General features: G+C 38.0%; 1 protein-coding gene across 2 annotated transcripts in view; it reads left to right on the plus strand.

Annotated features, from left to right (window-relative positions):
* lama2 (laminin, alpha 2) overlaps window positions 1–15,455 on the plus strand; it is a 246,784-nt gene that overhangs the window by 96,988 nt on the left and 134,341 nt on the right. For both annotated transcript variants that reach the window (XM_088089255.1, XM_088089256.1), the window contains exons 15-18: window positions 7,676–7,780; window positions 11,985–12,196; window positions 14,069–14,180; window positions 15,269–15,382. In XM_088089255.1, the coding sequence (XP_087945381.1) occupies window positions 7,676–7,780; window positions 11,985–12,196; window positions 14,069–14,180; window positions 15,269–15,382 (543 nt within the window). The remainder of the gene's footprint in view (window positions 1–7,675; window positions 7,781–11,984; window positions 12,197–14,068; window positions 14,181–15,268; window positions 15,383–15,455) is intronic.

Genomic DNA, 15,455 nt, shown 5'->3' on the forward strand with positions numbered 1-15,455 from the left:
CAGGCATCAAAGAGGCGACCCAGGTTAGTTTCTGTGTGTTTATATTTCTAAGATTCTGTGTGTGTGTATGTCTTTGTTTCGCTGGGTATTTGTGTGTGTTCTTGTGTATGCCTGCATGTATGTTTGTGTGTGTCATTTTAAGGGAGTTTGTTTTCTGAAGCTTTTGTGACAATCTGGTTTTCATTTCCTGAAGGATGATTTCCTTTGTCCCCCCCTCTCTCTGCCCAATCTCCTGAAGAGAGCGTCGGTTGCTTTTGTACTCCCAAGAATTGACAGCAAACAGGCATGCAAATGTAGATTGGCAAACTCATTTCTCTGAAGAAACTAGCATGTGGTCGGCACAAAAGAAGGTTGCATACTAATAGCTTTCGATTTAAGTGATGCCATTACTCCCTACAATTGGTAATGTGTTTCACTGTAGTTGCTGTACTTTTCTTATACAGTTTCAGCAGTGTATGAGATCAGGAAATTAATTATCAAGATGAAGAGGAAACATTCATACAGATAACTTATTTATCGTGAGAAGACAACTAATTATGAGGAAACCTGAGGGGATACTGTTGAGAGATTAACCGACAATTTTACGTGTAGATGTACAAATACATGAAATGAAGAGCTTCATTGTTCATTTTTGTCCATGGAAACAGCGTTACAGTCTCACCCCAAGGTCTGTTTTGTTGACTAAATCTTTCAATCATTACATGATCCTCCGTAGTAGATTGGACATTTTCTTTTTTTCTGCACAATTTAAGGAATTGTCTTTGATACTTTGTGTCAAAAGAACAACATTTGAGACTCAACTTTTAAGCTATGAGAAGGGATGGAAATTGAGAACCAGTTCCAGTTGACAATTGTCTTTTTATCTAAAAGTATCTATTTCCAAAAGTTATGTATCGCAAAACAGTGACGTCAAACTTTTGTGTCTACGCTGCTGGGAACTAGCTGTGGCTCCCTTTCTGAAGGAAAGATGACACCAAAGCTGCTTGTAATGTCTGTAAAATGACACTTTACACTATGAGTGGAAACACCAACAATATACTGAAACATCTTTTTCTATGCAATGTGGGCGTGAATTTCAGTAAAGCAATGTATTTGATGATCTAAGCTCTACTACTTCTGAAACCAAATATTAGTCCATTACCAAGAGTAAATACTCTGTTAGAATAACATTGGCACTTTACAAAAAGGCTCAGCAGATTTTTTCTTTTTCTGTCCTTATAGAAAACTTCAATAAAAACAAATTATGTGCAAATGTTCTTTTCATTTTAGATGATGATGGACAGGTTGTTGTTACAGCTAGATCTCAGCCCAGCGTGAATCACCAGTCAGCTTCCCCTTTCATGCTTTCTGCACAGGGAGGGAAAATGGCTGAAGAAAGGTTGAATGCAGCTTATGTAGGCCTGCAGGTTTTCCACAAATTGATCAGGAATCAGTAATGGAATCGATAATAAAAAATCACACCAATAAGAAAAATTGATAATTGCATTTTTATAAATAAAATCTTCCTCATTCCTAACCATAGAGAAGTCCTTAAAATACCAAAGAGTAAAATGGAGATTTGATCATCTCCAATGTCATGATAACTGGGCAGACTCAATGATCGGAAGCTCCAGGACAGCTACTAAATGGACCGTGAGGTGGGATGGTTCGGTCAGTTGTTTTAAATAGTTTTTTAATGATACTGGTAATATTCTTTTTCAGAGTTTCTGTTGTGTCATTGTGTGAACAGACGTTGGAGAGCTCAGGATAATCCCCTTTCCAATTGCAGAAAAACCTCGCTAAAACCCACTAACATCTGGCTTTTTAATGCAATTGTAAAGTTTATAATCGGCATTCACACCTGAGTCAAATGCAGAGCTGTGTACACAGCTCTGGTCTACTGATAATTTTTTAGCTGGTTTACCTGTGTTCAAACAGTCTAAGTAAACACGCTAATTTTGGTGAAAAAGGGGTATTACTGAGGTTTCCACGGTGTCAGTAAACATGTTGTTTAGAGGGAATACTGGACATGTAAGTCTTTTATTATCTTCACCAACGTCCTAACAGCTGTTTTGGCATATGCTATAAAAGTATATGTACCCAAAAAAATCAACTAATTCTCTTTGGATGTGAGGAAACGCTGTAGAAGTAAATAAAAAAAGTCTGTCTTTACAAGAACATGCCAGGATATATTTTCCAATTTGTTTCACACATTTTTTTCGATGAAATTATTTTCTATGCAGGAAGTCAAACCATAGCAGAAGTGTGACCTTTTTAGAATAACAACAGTATTAAAGTCAGGATGGACTAACACTTGTAGTTCATTAAAATGCTCTGACTTGGTTATTTAAAGTTTGGGAAAGTCATATTACATCAGGGCTCTGGTGGAAACCCTGGAGGAGGACCGAGGTCGACAGTGACTCATTTTCACACCTCTTCTCGCCAAACCCACTCCTTAGCATCGGCACCAAATTCAATCTCATAACTTTATCTCCCTCATTTCCTCTACTCGCTCCTTTCCTTCCCTCTTATTTTACCCTTATTTTGTGTGTTTCTTTTGCTCTTCTTTCCGTGTGTCCACTTTTTGTTCACTCTTACTTATTAATAATAGCAAAGAAGATTCTAACATGTATGATACTAAAATGTTTATCAGTATATTCATTTCTTTTCAGAGATATTTTAGGTCAATTTGAGGACATTTGGATTGCAGCACACACAAAAAACCCTCTAAATGCAGCAGAACCTGTGATGCACAAACTTTTGCACTGGAAAACAATTTGGTATTTTAAAACTGAGGAAATAAAAGGCAGTTTAAAGGAAATTAAGACTCAAGTAAAATCAGGAAAGGCTCTCGGATAAAAGCACGTTTTATGAAGGAGATCACTCACTCTGCTGACCTAATATCCTTGGACAGATTGTTCCAGAATCTCAAGGCCCTGACTGAAAACGCTCAGGCCCACTATAGTTTTCATCCAGGCCTCTGGAACAGACAAGAAGACCTCTGACCAAGCATCTCAAAGTATGTAAAGGAGTGTACGTTAGTAAGAGGAAGACAGGCCATTAAGAGTCCAATCAGTACAATCTTAAAATCTACTCAGAGCCAAGTAGCATCGAAACCTCTCCAGTCAGACGCTACCTGCATTTGATCCTTTTTGCGCTGGGATGTTATCCTGGACCGCTCTGACTCCTTGATGGATCAGCAAACTTTCTGTTGCTGCCGTACCTAGAGTCGCTCTACTCTCAGTGAAAAGTCACTTCAACCTCCGCCCAGTTAGCTTGAGCTTAGACTTAGACTCAGAAGACTTTAATGTCCCTAAAGGGGCCATTTTTGGTACAGCGCATAATCCAATAAAAATAATAAACAAGTAAACACAATCAAAACAGAGAACAAAAAGACAACAATGAAAATCCATGATCATGACCATGGACTCGGTTAATATCTGAGCTGTTAAACAGTCCAAAAGTGGCCAAAGTTGAGCAATAACATATGCGGATATGGCATGAAGTACTGCATGCAAATGCGTTGGCAGTGCTTTAATTTAACATTTTTTCCACTACCCTTACCTACTAACATTAGAGTGTCTTACATTCCTGCTTATTGTTTAGTTTAAGACCGAATTTTCACCTATACACAAACATTAATCTTACTTGTCAAACATTTAAAATTGACTGGGCAGATAGCCAATTATAATGGAGTGGCTCCTGCTTGTGCCACCCCAGGCCACTTCTTAGACACGCCTCTGCTCTCCTGCGTGTGCAGTAAAACTCTGCATGCCACAGACGAAAGTGAAACACAAGCTAGTCTTACACTGCGCAGAACAGTGCTCATAAATAACATAAATGAAGATTGCATTTTGCTGTCATTTATGGTGTGTAGTGTTTTGTGGAGGGCAGGTTGCGGAGTGGAGAAGAGATGGAGAGCTGTAGAGTTCTTGATGGCTGTACTTGTTGCAAAGCTGTGCATAAAACCCCTTGCAAGTAAAAACACCTGTGTTCACATAGCCAATCCTGATCAGTTAAAAAATGCCATAATTGGCCCTGATGCCAATCTTTGAGATAAGATCAGGACATCCCCATAAATGTTGGGTAATGCTAGATGTGTGATACTAACAGTTAGCCCTGTTATTGTTGGTGTGGGAGCTGGAGTGTGGTCGAGTGTGGCATATCAGCAGATTTGGCGGATCACCATATCGAGTTGCCAACAAAACATTCAAAACTATGGCTATACTACATGCCACCCAATTCACAAAAGGGTATCAAAAAAAATACTCTACTGGTAGTGGTATCACTTAAAGGGCACTGGCATTGGTGCTAGTATTAAAATGTTTTATATGATACACAGCTGTAATTGCGATATGGGATATTTTGATGCTTTATTTTTTCCCACATATTAAGCTGAATGACTTGTATGAAGTGATACACTCATGGCCATGACAAAATGTTCACTTTAATGAAGATTGTGTCGTGCTTGATTAGGGTTTAAACAGAGAGGATTATGTCCTGGTCTCCTCATTCTGGCCACTGATGGATTTAATAACAGGCTTAAGGAGCTCTCAGAGGGACCCGGCTGATGTCTATTGTAGTTGTGTGGCTGAGTGTTTATTGTTCCTTCATTTCTACTCCCCATAATTCCCCTCTTTTCTTCCACAATTTCCCCTCTCCTGCTGCGCTTTTCTGTCCGTTGTGTCTCTTCCCTGTGTTGTATTTCTTTTATATCCTATCCCCCAAGGTAGAGATGGGACATCAGGTTCCCATGACAAAAGCTTTGATTATTGTCTACGTTGAGTGGCTGGCGTCAGAGAAATGACTTTTCTGAGAAATGTCAATAATTTCAAAGGAAGTAAATTGCTAAACTCAGGTTTGACTGGTGGATAGAGATTCATCCACAAAGAAGTACAAGTTCCATCATTGTAAAGTGTTCTTGAGAATACACAGGAGAAGCTTTTACTTCCTCTTCTTCATTCATATCCTGCCGAGTGGTGACTGAACACAACAGTTAGAAATACAAACAAGGATAAAACATGCAAATCAGGTTTTTAAGCAGGATCTCTTAAGCACTTACAGATGTCAACCACAGCTTCTCAACTCAGGGGCCAGGAACCCCTTAAGGTGTTACTGGACAATCCATCATGAAATGTTTATATTTACATATAGGAAAGAAGAACAAAACCCTATTTCTGCTTCATAAATTTTGTCTTGCCTTTTTTTTCTTGTGAAATCCAGGGTAGATTAACCTCTAAAACTATTCAAAAGATTTAAACTGTAAAGGGAAATCTCTCTCTGGTAAACTGCTCAAAACTTAAACATAAGAACAAAAAAATGAAGAATTTCTGCACAAACCGTCAGAAACTATCTCAGTGAAGCTTGTCTACATGCTCATCATCCTCACCAGGAATTTGATCTGACAGCAGTTTGTCAACATAACCGATTTGTGCGGTTGTGAGGCAGATTGGGTGTACTGCCAAATTAACGAAAACAACATCGGAGATGTCTTTTGCTCTTGAAATAAGCATTCAGTTCAGGGGCAACAGCTCTGGTAGACATTCCTGCAATGACACATATTTTGCCACAAACTTGTGACATCTGTGGCATTGTGTTATGTGATCAAACTGCACATTTCAGAGTGACCTTTCATCGTGACCATCACAAGGCACACCTGTATAGTAATGGTGCTGTTTAATCAGCATCTTGATTTGCCACACCTGTCAGTTAAATTGATTATCTTGGAAGAGGAGAAGTGCTCACTTACATGGATTTTAACAAATTTGTGACCAAAATTTAAGGGAAATATTTCTATTGAGTACAAAATGTCTTAGATCTTTAACTTAAACCCGTGAAAGTTAGGAGCAAAAGTGTTGGGTTAAAAAAGTGGCTGCTAAACTAGCGCATGAACCGAACCATGACTTTTGTGTGCTGTTACACTGCTAGTTGAGAGGCTAAAGTGTGAATGCAGAGTCCATGCTGGAGTGCGGATGAGCTAATGGCGCAGGAGGTCGAGCAGCACAAGTGTCTGATGTGTGTAGGCAGCGTGTGGGTTTAAACTATGATTTTACTGTCTTCTGAAGTCCAAATCAGCAAATGGGGTTAGATGGAGAATAAGTGTTAGTCAATAAAATGTCCACCCAAGTACACCTCCATGCCCACTAGTGTGTATGTGTGTGTGCATTTTCAGTCAGCTGTGAAATGGGTGATTCCTCCTCCCGGTTTAAGAACTGAGAGTAATGATGTAGAATGGAAGAGGTTTATAGAGGCATTAAGCCCACCTCTTATTCCCTTTCTCTCTCTCTCTCTCTCTCTCTCTCTCTCTCTCTCTCTCTCTCTCTTTCTCTCTTTCTCTCTTTCTCTCTGTCTCAGGCTCTATTTCTCTGTCCCTCTCCCCCTCTTCCTCAGTGTCCCCCTCTCTCTGTTTTTATGGTGGCATTATTATCTCGCTCTCCCACCCATTACTGTTCAGGTTGGAGCAGAATAATAAATTTTAGGATCATGCCGACGCAGCGTTTCTCCAGCTAAAGCTCATCCCGTGGACTCGACAGAAAAGCTGCACCGAAACACACAAGACAACAAAGATTGTAGCATATTTTTGTTCTGCCTACTTTTAAATTATTTAAGAAAAATGTCATTAGTAGAAGCAGTAGTTGTTGCTGTTGGTACAGTAGTGCTGCTCCTGTCATAAAAGAGTAACATATAACTTAAATAAACAGCGCACACCTGAGAATAATGTTATTGTCAAAGTCATATCTACATAATAAATATGTAGTTCATTTCATATAATTTACAATTCAAGCTTGAAACAAACATTTACCCTCCAAAGATTGGTGTCACATTTTTTGTAACAAAATATTGTAAATGAAAAGATGTTAATGCTATGGTGGGATTTGGGGGACTTTTTTAGACTTTATAATATCAGGTTTCTATGGGAGCCTTGAGAGGCAAATGAGGAAACAAATTCCAGTGATCTATTTTCTGAGTCTGTTCTAGACTATTTTCTCTCCTGTTTGTGACTTAAAAATATCATGCCAAGATAATCATTTTTTTTTCATCGGTGAAACAGGTGGGGAAAAAAAATTACCGGGATCATTTTTCTAAGTTACTTTTTTTATTTTGTCAGCTGAAGGAGGCTGAAGTACATACATTTCCAACCAAAAGAAAGACATGAAAGTAATGTTACAAAACTTGATGAAAGGACTGCATGGAGAAATTTAGATTCACCTAATAGAAAACATGAACACTTTTAGCCCTATTTAGAGTACAGGGTAGTGGTGCACTTGGGCCTCTTGTGGCTGAAATGTGTATTAAACACAGAAAAAAAGTTTTTCTTATTTTGCACCTATTTTAAGCAAACACTGTATGAGCTGAAGCCTTTAGATCATGCATAGGTCAGTCGACTTTGTTGCAAATTACTTCCAATTGTGTGACTGTCTGACTTGCGTGACTAAGTCGATCTTTTATTTTTGTACAAATTAATGATGCAATGTGGAGTTGTCTTAAAAACAAACACTAGCAAAGTCAATTTTTCTTAAGAATTTGAAAAGCTGCTTTTTTACATTCATGTTTTATAGCAATCAGCATTCTTCTATTCTGCATTTGTTGGTTCATAGCTGCATATCTCAGTGCTTTACCAGCACCTGTAGAGCAATGGAAGAGCGTTATCCATGTGTGCACATGTCCTCAATAACCTGTCTCTGTCTCTCTTCAGCTCTCAGCTTATGGAGGAGATGTGTCCTACACGGTGTCTTATACTACAGACCAACAAGAACAAACCACCATCAGAGTCACCTCACAGCCTGACCTAATCATAGAGGTAAGTTTTCAAACACACGCAAAGATAAAGACCTGTAAGGCATGCTTACATATGCAACTGGTACATATGGGTTTTTATTTTTAAATGTATGCTTTCATAAACACTGTTGGTGAATTTAGTAGATTCTTTTGTAACAGTGAAATAAGCTCCGGGACCCTGGGCAGCTCCTTGGTCAAGGGCAATGACCAGGAGCTTTCCTAACACTTAACACGTTGTTGTTATTTTGGGAGCAAATGGTCATGAACAGGAATTTGAATCTGTGTGTGTGTTTATGTGTTTGTGTCTACAGCATTATTTATTTTTTCCCACAAGTCACTGACTTCTGCATCAGTAAGACCACTAAATTGAGTAGCAAATAAAGGCCGTTAAAAGCATACACACCCTCACACACAGACACACATACAAGCAGCTACAGCTGGTGGAGAAATGCTGAACCTAGCAATAAAAAATGCAGATAGAGAGTCTCTCCCTCCCCTCTCTGTATGTCTTTATAATGAGCAGGTTGTGATATGATGTATGGCAGCAATAAGCAAAGCAGCAGCACTATTAGTTAACTGTTTATATCTCCTACATCCATAAACAACATTTTGTGTTTGTGTGTGTGCGTGTGTGTGTGCGTGTGTGTTTGTGCGCGTGCGTGCGTGTGCGCACACACAGTACACAAGTAATACAGACAGGTGTGTGTGTGTGTGTGTGTGTGTGTGTGTGTGTGTGTGTGTGTGTTAGATCTGCAGAAACGATCCCGTTAATTCACACACAACTTTCTATCAATGTCGTGTTAAAGTGTTTAAAATTTAAAACATTAAAAGAAATAAACAGAATGAAATGAAACAGGGTAAGGAAAAAAGAAAGAAAAAGGAATACAGAAAGGAAAGAGGGAAGTAAGGAGGAAGAAAAAAGATGTGGCAGAATGAAACAAAGGAAGTACAGGAGGAAATGAGAGAGAGAAAGAAAGGAAAAAATGAAGGAGGAAGAAAGAAAAGAAAGAAGGCAAGGAAGAAAGGGCATTAGTGAACAATGTGATAGACTGAAACAAGGAAAGGAAAGAAGGAAGGAAGGAAGGAAGGAAGAGGCAGGAAAGAAGAGAAAACAGCGAATGAATAGAAAGAAGGCAAGGAAGAAATAACTGGCAGAATGAAACAAAAGAAGGACAAATGGAAAAGAAAGAAAAGAAAAAAGAGTGGATAGAGGGATGGCAAGTAAGAAAGGACAGTAGGAAACAAGGAAAGACTAATGGAAAGAAACAGAGAGGAAAGAAAGAAGGAAAAAGAAATGGAAAAAATAGAGTAGAGGGAAACAGAAGTCAACAAAAAAAAAGTGAAAAAGTGAAGGAAAGAAAGAAAGCTGGGGGAGGGAAAGTCACAGTCCAACGATCTTGTGTTATTTAAAGACGTGTCAGTCCGATGGACAGACGGGGAGGAGAGGAGGACAAGTGTCGGTCTTGTTGTCAACAAAAAGCCTCTCCAAATGATGACGATAATGAACCACCTACACACTGTCAACCGGCTCTCTCCCTCTTCACTGTCTCTCTTTAAGCCTTTGTCTCGTTTAGTTTCTTTCTCTTCCCTGCACTGTTTACTCTGCAGATCTGCATCAAGTTGTGATATTGTTTGTTGCATGGTTTTGTGAAGCGCAGAAAGACGCTCGTGCCGCGATTGTGAGTATGTGGGATCTGAATAGACAATAATCTCTCTGTCTTTGTTTGTCTGTATGGCTTTGTTGACTTCCATGTCTTTCTCCCGATTCCAGCCCACTTTATCAGCCCTCCACTGGCAGAGTTAAAAAAAAAGCATGTAAATACCAAGCTGTTCACGACAGAAATAACAATAACCAGTGAACTGCATCTGAAGCTTTTTTGTTTCACTTAAGACAATAGATTTTGATTTGTTTTCAAATTCACTTTTAATGTTCCCTAAAGTAACACAGAATGTCTTTTAAAAGTCTTAAAGGTAGTTTCATATATATTAGGCCTTAAAAGTTATAAAATTGTCTTTAATTTGACTTTGTAAGGTCTTTAGTATAGATTATGAATATTTTATGTTTCTTAATTTATACATTATTCAATTAATTTTTGTAATTGAGATCAGCCTTTCTATGTGAAAGTCCACATCTCTCATGTTACAAGTCTTTAATCGAGTGATTGTGAAATTCTCGGCCGATACCGATGTTGAAAATAATTTGGCCAACAGCCAGTACCATTGTTTTCAGTGTTGTTTTGTTGGTATTTATTACCCTTTTGTGTCAGGGAAACAAAGAAATCCACATAATAAATAAAATAATTGAACTGTAATTAAGCCCTTCATTGCAGTATCTTTAAATAAGCACAAATTCAATTATACATATTTAAAGGACAACCTTTAAAATAACCTCCTTTCACATGTGAATCATCTTAAAAAATACAAAATAATTACATCAGAAGTCTTTTTAGTATGCGTATCATAAAAAGTGTATCATAAAAGCTAAGTTTGACAAAATTACATTGAACACATTACGAGACCATTATAATTTATTTTCTCACAATACTCATTTTTACTGAAGAGAACTTTGATGCATCATTATTTAACTAAGTTTAACTTCATTAACTAGCTGTTAGTTCTGGCCACCAGCTGCTCTCTTCCTGCTTATTTCACCAAAGATTTGCTGTTTACAATGAAGCATTATCAATTCCTCTGATGCAACGATAGTGAGTTCTCTGTTGTCCTGAGGATTACGGGATGCTTTTAGTCTCCAACCTTGCCTTTTAGTCTGTGCAAAATTGATGTGACACACACGCACACACAAAAAAGGACAAACATTAGCCACTGCCATCGGTGAATGTTACTTTATTTGCATTGTATTTACTGACAGGCAGTCAACAAGGTGCATATCAGCCAAACACTGGTATTGACAGATAAATCAGTGCATCTGTACTTAACTTACTTTACTTGCACTTACCTGTTGGCAGGATGCACTTTATACTCTCCTGCATTGCTTGAATAAAAAAAAAAACAGATTTATTAAAAAAATGTTAATTAATCAAAATTTATATTTGGTTAAAGATAATCTTAAAAAGTTCTTAAAAACACTAATGTAGTTGTCTGATGCCTGTAAACACCCTGTGTAAACTTATATATTTCGTGTACTCTGCCAGTAGGACAAAATGCTTTTTGCCAGAACCATCTAGAAACAGGTTTAAAAAAAGGAAACAAATTAAATGATACGTCAGGTTTTTGTCAATGTTTCTTGTGTAAATCAGTTTTTTACCCCAACAAATTTCGTCTGTGTTGTCAAAGCCTGACATACAGTAGCAGAGTGATTTTCAACAAAAGTGTATTGATTCACAGCTGAAATAGTCCCCAACAACTGCAATTTCTACTCCTGTTAGCAGTGTTTGCTAAAAAGCACAGTGCCCAGCTGTTGTAGTTTCCTTTAAAAAATAAAACCAAATATGTGTGAAAAACATTTGAGGGAACGATTGTGTCCAAAGCTGAGAGCCACACAGGAACACGGACGCACTGTTGTTTTTTATTCATGGGATTTCTGCCCAATAAGAAAAACTTGGGAAAGCGCAGACATTATCCTTTAATTGATTTTTTAAAGGTGTGATAAATTAGAGTGAGAGAAAATGAAAAACACTAAAAGTGTTTTTTTCAGAGACTTAATGAAAACAATTTCCCCTGAGGTGACTTTGTCTTTTTCTTGTCAGTCTGCCTCTTTTCTTTGTCTATGTCTTTCTTTCTGTCTTTATCTCTGCATCTCTCAGCCCTGCTGTCTTTTTATCCCTCCCTCCATCTCCTCTCTTTCAATTAGTTTTTATTTAATGGTTTATTGGCATGGTAAGCTCTCTCTCTCTCTCTCTCTCCCTCCCTCCCTTCATCAGTAGTTGTCACTCTGTGTTAGCCGCTACATGCCATTGATCTGTTCTCAACAAGAGATAGTCAGATACCAGGCCCGGGCTCAATTCACTTTGCATTCAGTCCATTCAAAATGTCGATAGAAACTGCAGCTCATTAACTAATGACACATCATTCACTCTTACTCTCTCTCCCTCTTTTTTTTTTCTTTTGGATCAGTCGAATATCAGAGTCCTTTCTGAAAGAGGTGTCACATTGTATTTATGTTTTTGAAAATATCAGCTGTCTAAATTTATGGAATTAAAAGTGAACTGCAAAAAAGAAGAAAAGAAAACACAAACTAAAAATGTTTCTTCTCCTTTCTCTGCCAGGGAGGTGGAATCAAGATTATTGACAGACGGTTTGGCCAGCCGGTGTACCCGTCCTCGCCGAGCACCAATCATGTTGCTCTCCTTCCAGAGCACTTCCTGGTTTCAGGGAGTGCGCAGCCGATCAGTCGGAGGGATTTCTTGTCTGTTTTGGCCAATGTGACCAGAGTGATGGTGCGGGCCTCTTACAGCACAGAGCCCAGTGCTGTGTACAGGTACAAACACACACTCATTACATGCATTTCTAGAGCTCCAGTGATTAATTGTTTAGTGGTCATGTACTAAATTAACTGCCAACGAATTTGATAAGTGATTAGTCAGTTCTAGTAATTATTTCAGGGAAAAAAGGCAAAATTCACATTCCAACTCCTTAAATTTGAATATTATCTGGGGGTTTTTCTCCTCTACATCAGTAAAATTAATATCTTTGGGTTGTGGACAAAAGCAAGAAATTTGAGGACGTCATATTGGACCTTGGGAAACACCATTTTTTTCACCATTTTCTGACATTTTATGAAGCACACGACTGATCAATTAATTTAAAGCATAATCGACAGAATAATCAACAATGAAAATAGTTGCAGCCCTACACATGTCAATGTACTATTCCATTTTTTACTGTTGGACAATAAGGAATGATGTCATACATTAGGTAAAGTGTTCAAGATAGTCATTATTAGAATATTTTATCCTGCTGTTTTTTTTTCTCTAAAATTACAACTAATCATCCACTGAATGTGATATGATGTGTTGGATATGTGGTTTGTTTGAGTGCCCTTTAATTGATCAGTTGTGGAAACCTGAACTGATTTTACTGTTTTTAATGTGATTACATGCAAGTGTAGATATTGTCCCATGACAAGTGTGTACTTTTATGGAAAACACTTGATAATAGCGCTTTGTGAACTTTTTGTGAATGAAAATCTTAGTTAAAACGTATACTAGACATAACATCACAGGTGGGCAATCTTTAGTATCAAAAGAGCCATTTTTGGCGGAAAAAAACCCAAAAGATACCAAAAAAATAAAAAAAAAATCTGTTTGGAGCTACAAAAAATATCTGAGTCTTATAATGAAAGCTTCTTAAGTTAAGATTAGCCGCTGATAGTTTTAAATGAGCATTCATTAATATGTTTTATCACAAGATGGCTACTCTGTAGTGGGCTGTTTTTGATTTAATGGTACTTAAACTTTGCAGATTTGGCAGTAAAAGTAAAGCTCTGTCAAGTCACTATTAAATTCTCTATTTTCCTCTGAGTCTTTTCGTTTTTATGGAGTTGGAAACCATAACAAGCCCCACAAGACAGACTTCTGACTAGCCAGCACTATTCAGGTTTGGCAAAATTTAGAGATAAAGGTGATCGGCTGATTACATATGACACACATTTTAGTTGACAAAATGTTGAAACTTTTTTTTTTTTTTTTTTTGGTATAGGCTTTACATTTTTACCACTGGGGCATGTAAGAATTACTTTGGGCCTCCAGCAATGATAAATGGAAATCAAATTGTTAAAATAAAGTTTGTCAAGGCCACAGGGAGCCTCTTGAGTGGGGCTTAAGGACCACATGCTAACCCTAACACTACAGCTGTGGGTGGCCGACGCCTACACTAGACTTAGCAAATGTTCTTAGTCGTAGTGTCATTTCATACATTACAATACATGACACTACACTCCAAAACTTAAAATATAAAAAAGCAACACATGTAAACTCCTAGCAGAAATATCAGAATTGAGTCTCTCAGACAGCTCTTTTTTTCATAGCCTGTTTGTAAATAACCATACTGTAACCTTCTATAACATAAAGGTAGCAGTTTAATTGATGAAAAGTATTTCTGTCTGAGAGTAAATTCTGCCTCAGAGAAAGAAATCAGGTCGTTAAAGTTCTGAAAGTCTAATCAGCCAAATAGCTCCGTTAATGTAAGTGCAGACGATGTTAAACTGTAAAAATAGACAGACAACCAATGTACCATATGTTTATGCTTGATGTGTGTGTGTGTGTGTGTGTGTGTGTGTGTGTGTGTGTGTGTGTGTGTGTGTGTGTGTGTGTGTGTGTGTGTGTGTGCGTGCGTGCATGTGTGCATGTAGACTTCACTCATTCTCAATGCAGGTAGCTAATCCCTCCACCAGAGGAGAGAGGAGAGCATTAGCTGTAGAAAACTGCTCTTGTCCTCCTGGATATGCAGGCACTTCCTGTGAGGTAAATGCACGCACGCACACACACACACACACACACACACCAAACACAACCCTGCAATTTAAAACTTTAACTGAAATAATCAATAAAAAAGCAGTCTCTGAGAAGAGCAGACAGGTAAAGTGCTGTAATGTCAGATAAAATATAACCAAAATATTTTAATTGTGAAATATCATTATATAAAGTCAGCATCTGGGTAATTTCTTTTGTAGATTAGATAAATAGATTTCATCACAGTGTGTGCAATTGCTGAAAATGTATTTTTTCAGTCATTGTTGCAAAACATTATTAAAGTGGACTCTCACAGTGATCATTCTGTCCGGGTCAAATTGATCAATAGAAGCGGATGATTATCAAAACAGATTTTGTTTTGCCAAAAATTCTCATGCAGATTACCATCTACTTGACATGTGTAATTAATTACATTAATGTTAAGTATAGTGGGGCATCACATGGGGACATTACGTGACCATGCTTTATCAGTCCACTTGACGAGGGCAACTTAAAACACAGGTGCTTTCCCCTCGCGCATTAGTTTTCTGTCTTCATCACTAGCAGTCATGACTGTTTCTCGTTGTCTCAGTAGACTACACAATGTAGCCTGAGGATTGTCAAGTGCCGCTGCTGAATTTCATCTGCTTTTTCTGGGAGTCCTAAGCGTCAAGGAGACCACATTTCTCATTGAGGATTTTTCTTTGTTTTTCCTGTCATGATTTCCATGTGCACGCAGTACATGTGTTGTAGTATGGCGTGATTGAATAAAGAATCATATCTGTTTTTGCATTTCAAGCCTCCTAAGCAAATATGAACGTCCAGTTAGTGTTTAATTTCAGAATGCAGCTGATTTACTGTTACTCCAGTCTTGACTGATGCACAAACAAACATTAAGCTTTTATTACTCAAGCCTACAAATAATTGAACACACATAAAAACACTCTAGAGGTGCTAATTAGAGGATTGCACAGTAAATACTCCACACACAACAGACAACTTTGTCTTCCTGTCTTTCTATCTGTGTGTGTGTGTGTGTGTGTGTGTGTGTGTGTGTGTGTGTGTGTGTGTGTGTGTGTGTGTTTGTGTGTATGTTTCAGGCATGTATTCCAGGTTTTCGTAGGGTCAACGGGAATCTGTATAATGGTGTGTGTGAAGCTTGTCATTGTCACAGACACGCTACACAATGCCATGACGTCACAGGACACTGCCTGGTAAGTCGATCAATACGTTGATGAAGACACTGTCACACTGTCTGTCTGATTATTTGGTTTGACACTTTGATCA

The sequence above is a fragment of the Plectropomus leopardus genome, chromosome 16, assembly GCF_026936395.1.
Source record: "Plectropomus leopardus strain MGB_pleo_1.0 chromosome 16, ASM2693639v1, whole genome shotgun sequence".
NCBI classification, from domain to species: Eukaryota; Metazoa; Chordata; class Actinopteri; order Perciformes; family Serranidae; genus Plectropomus; species Plectropomus leopardus.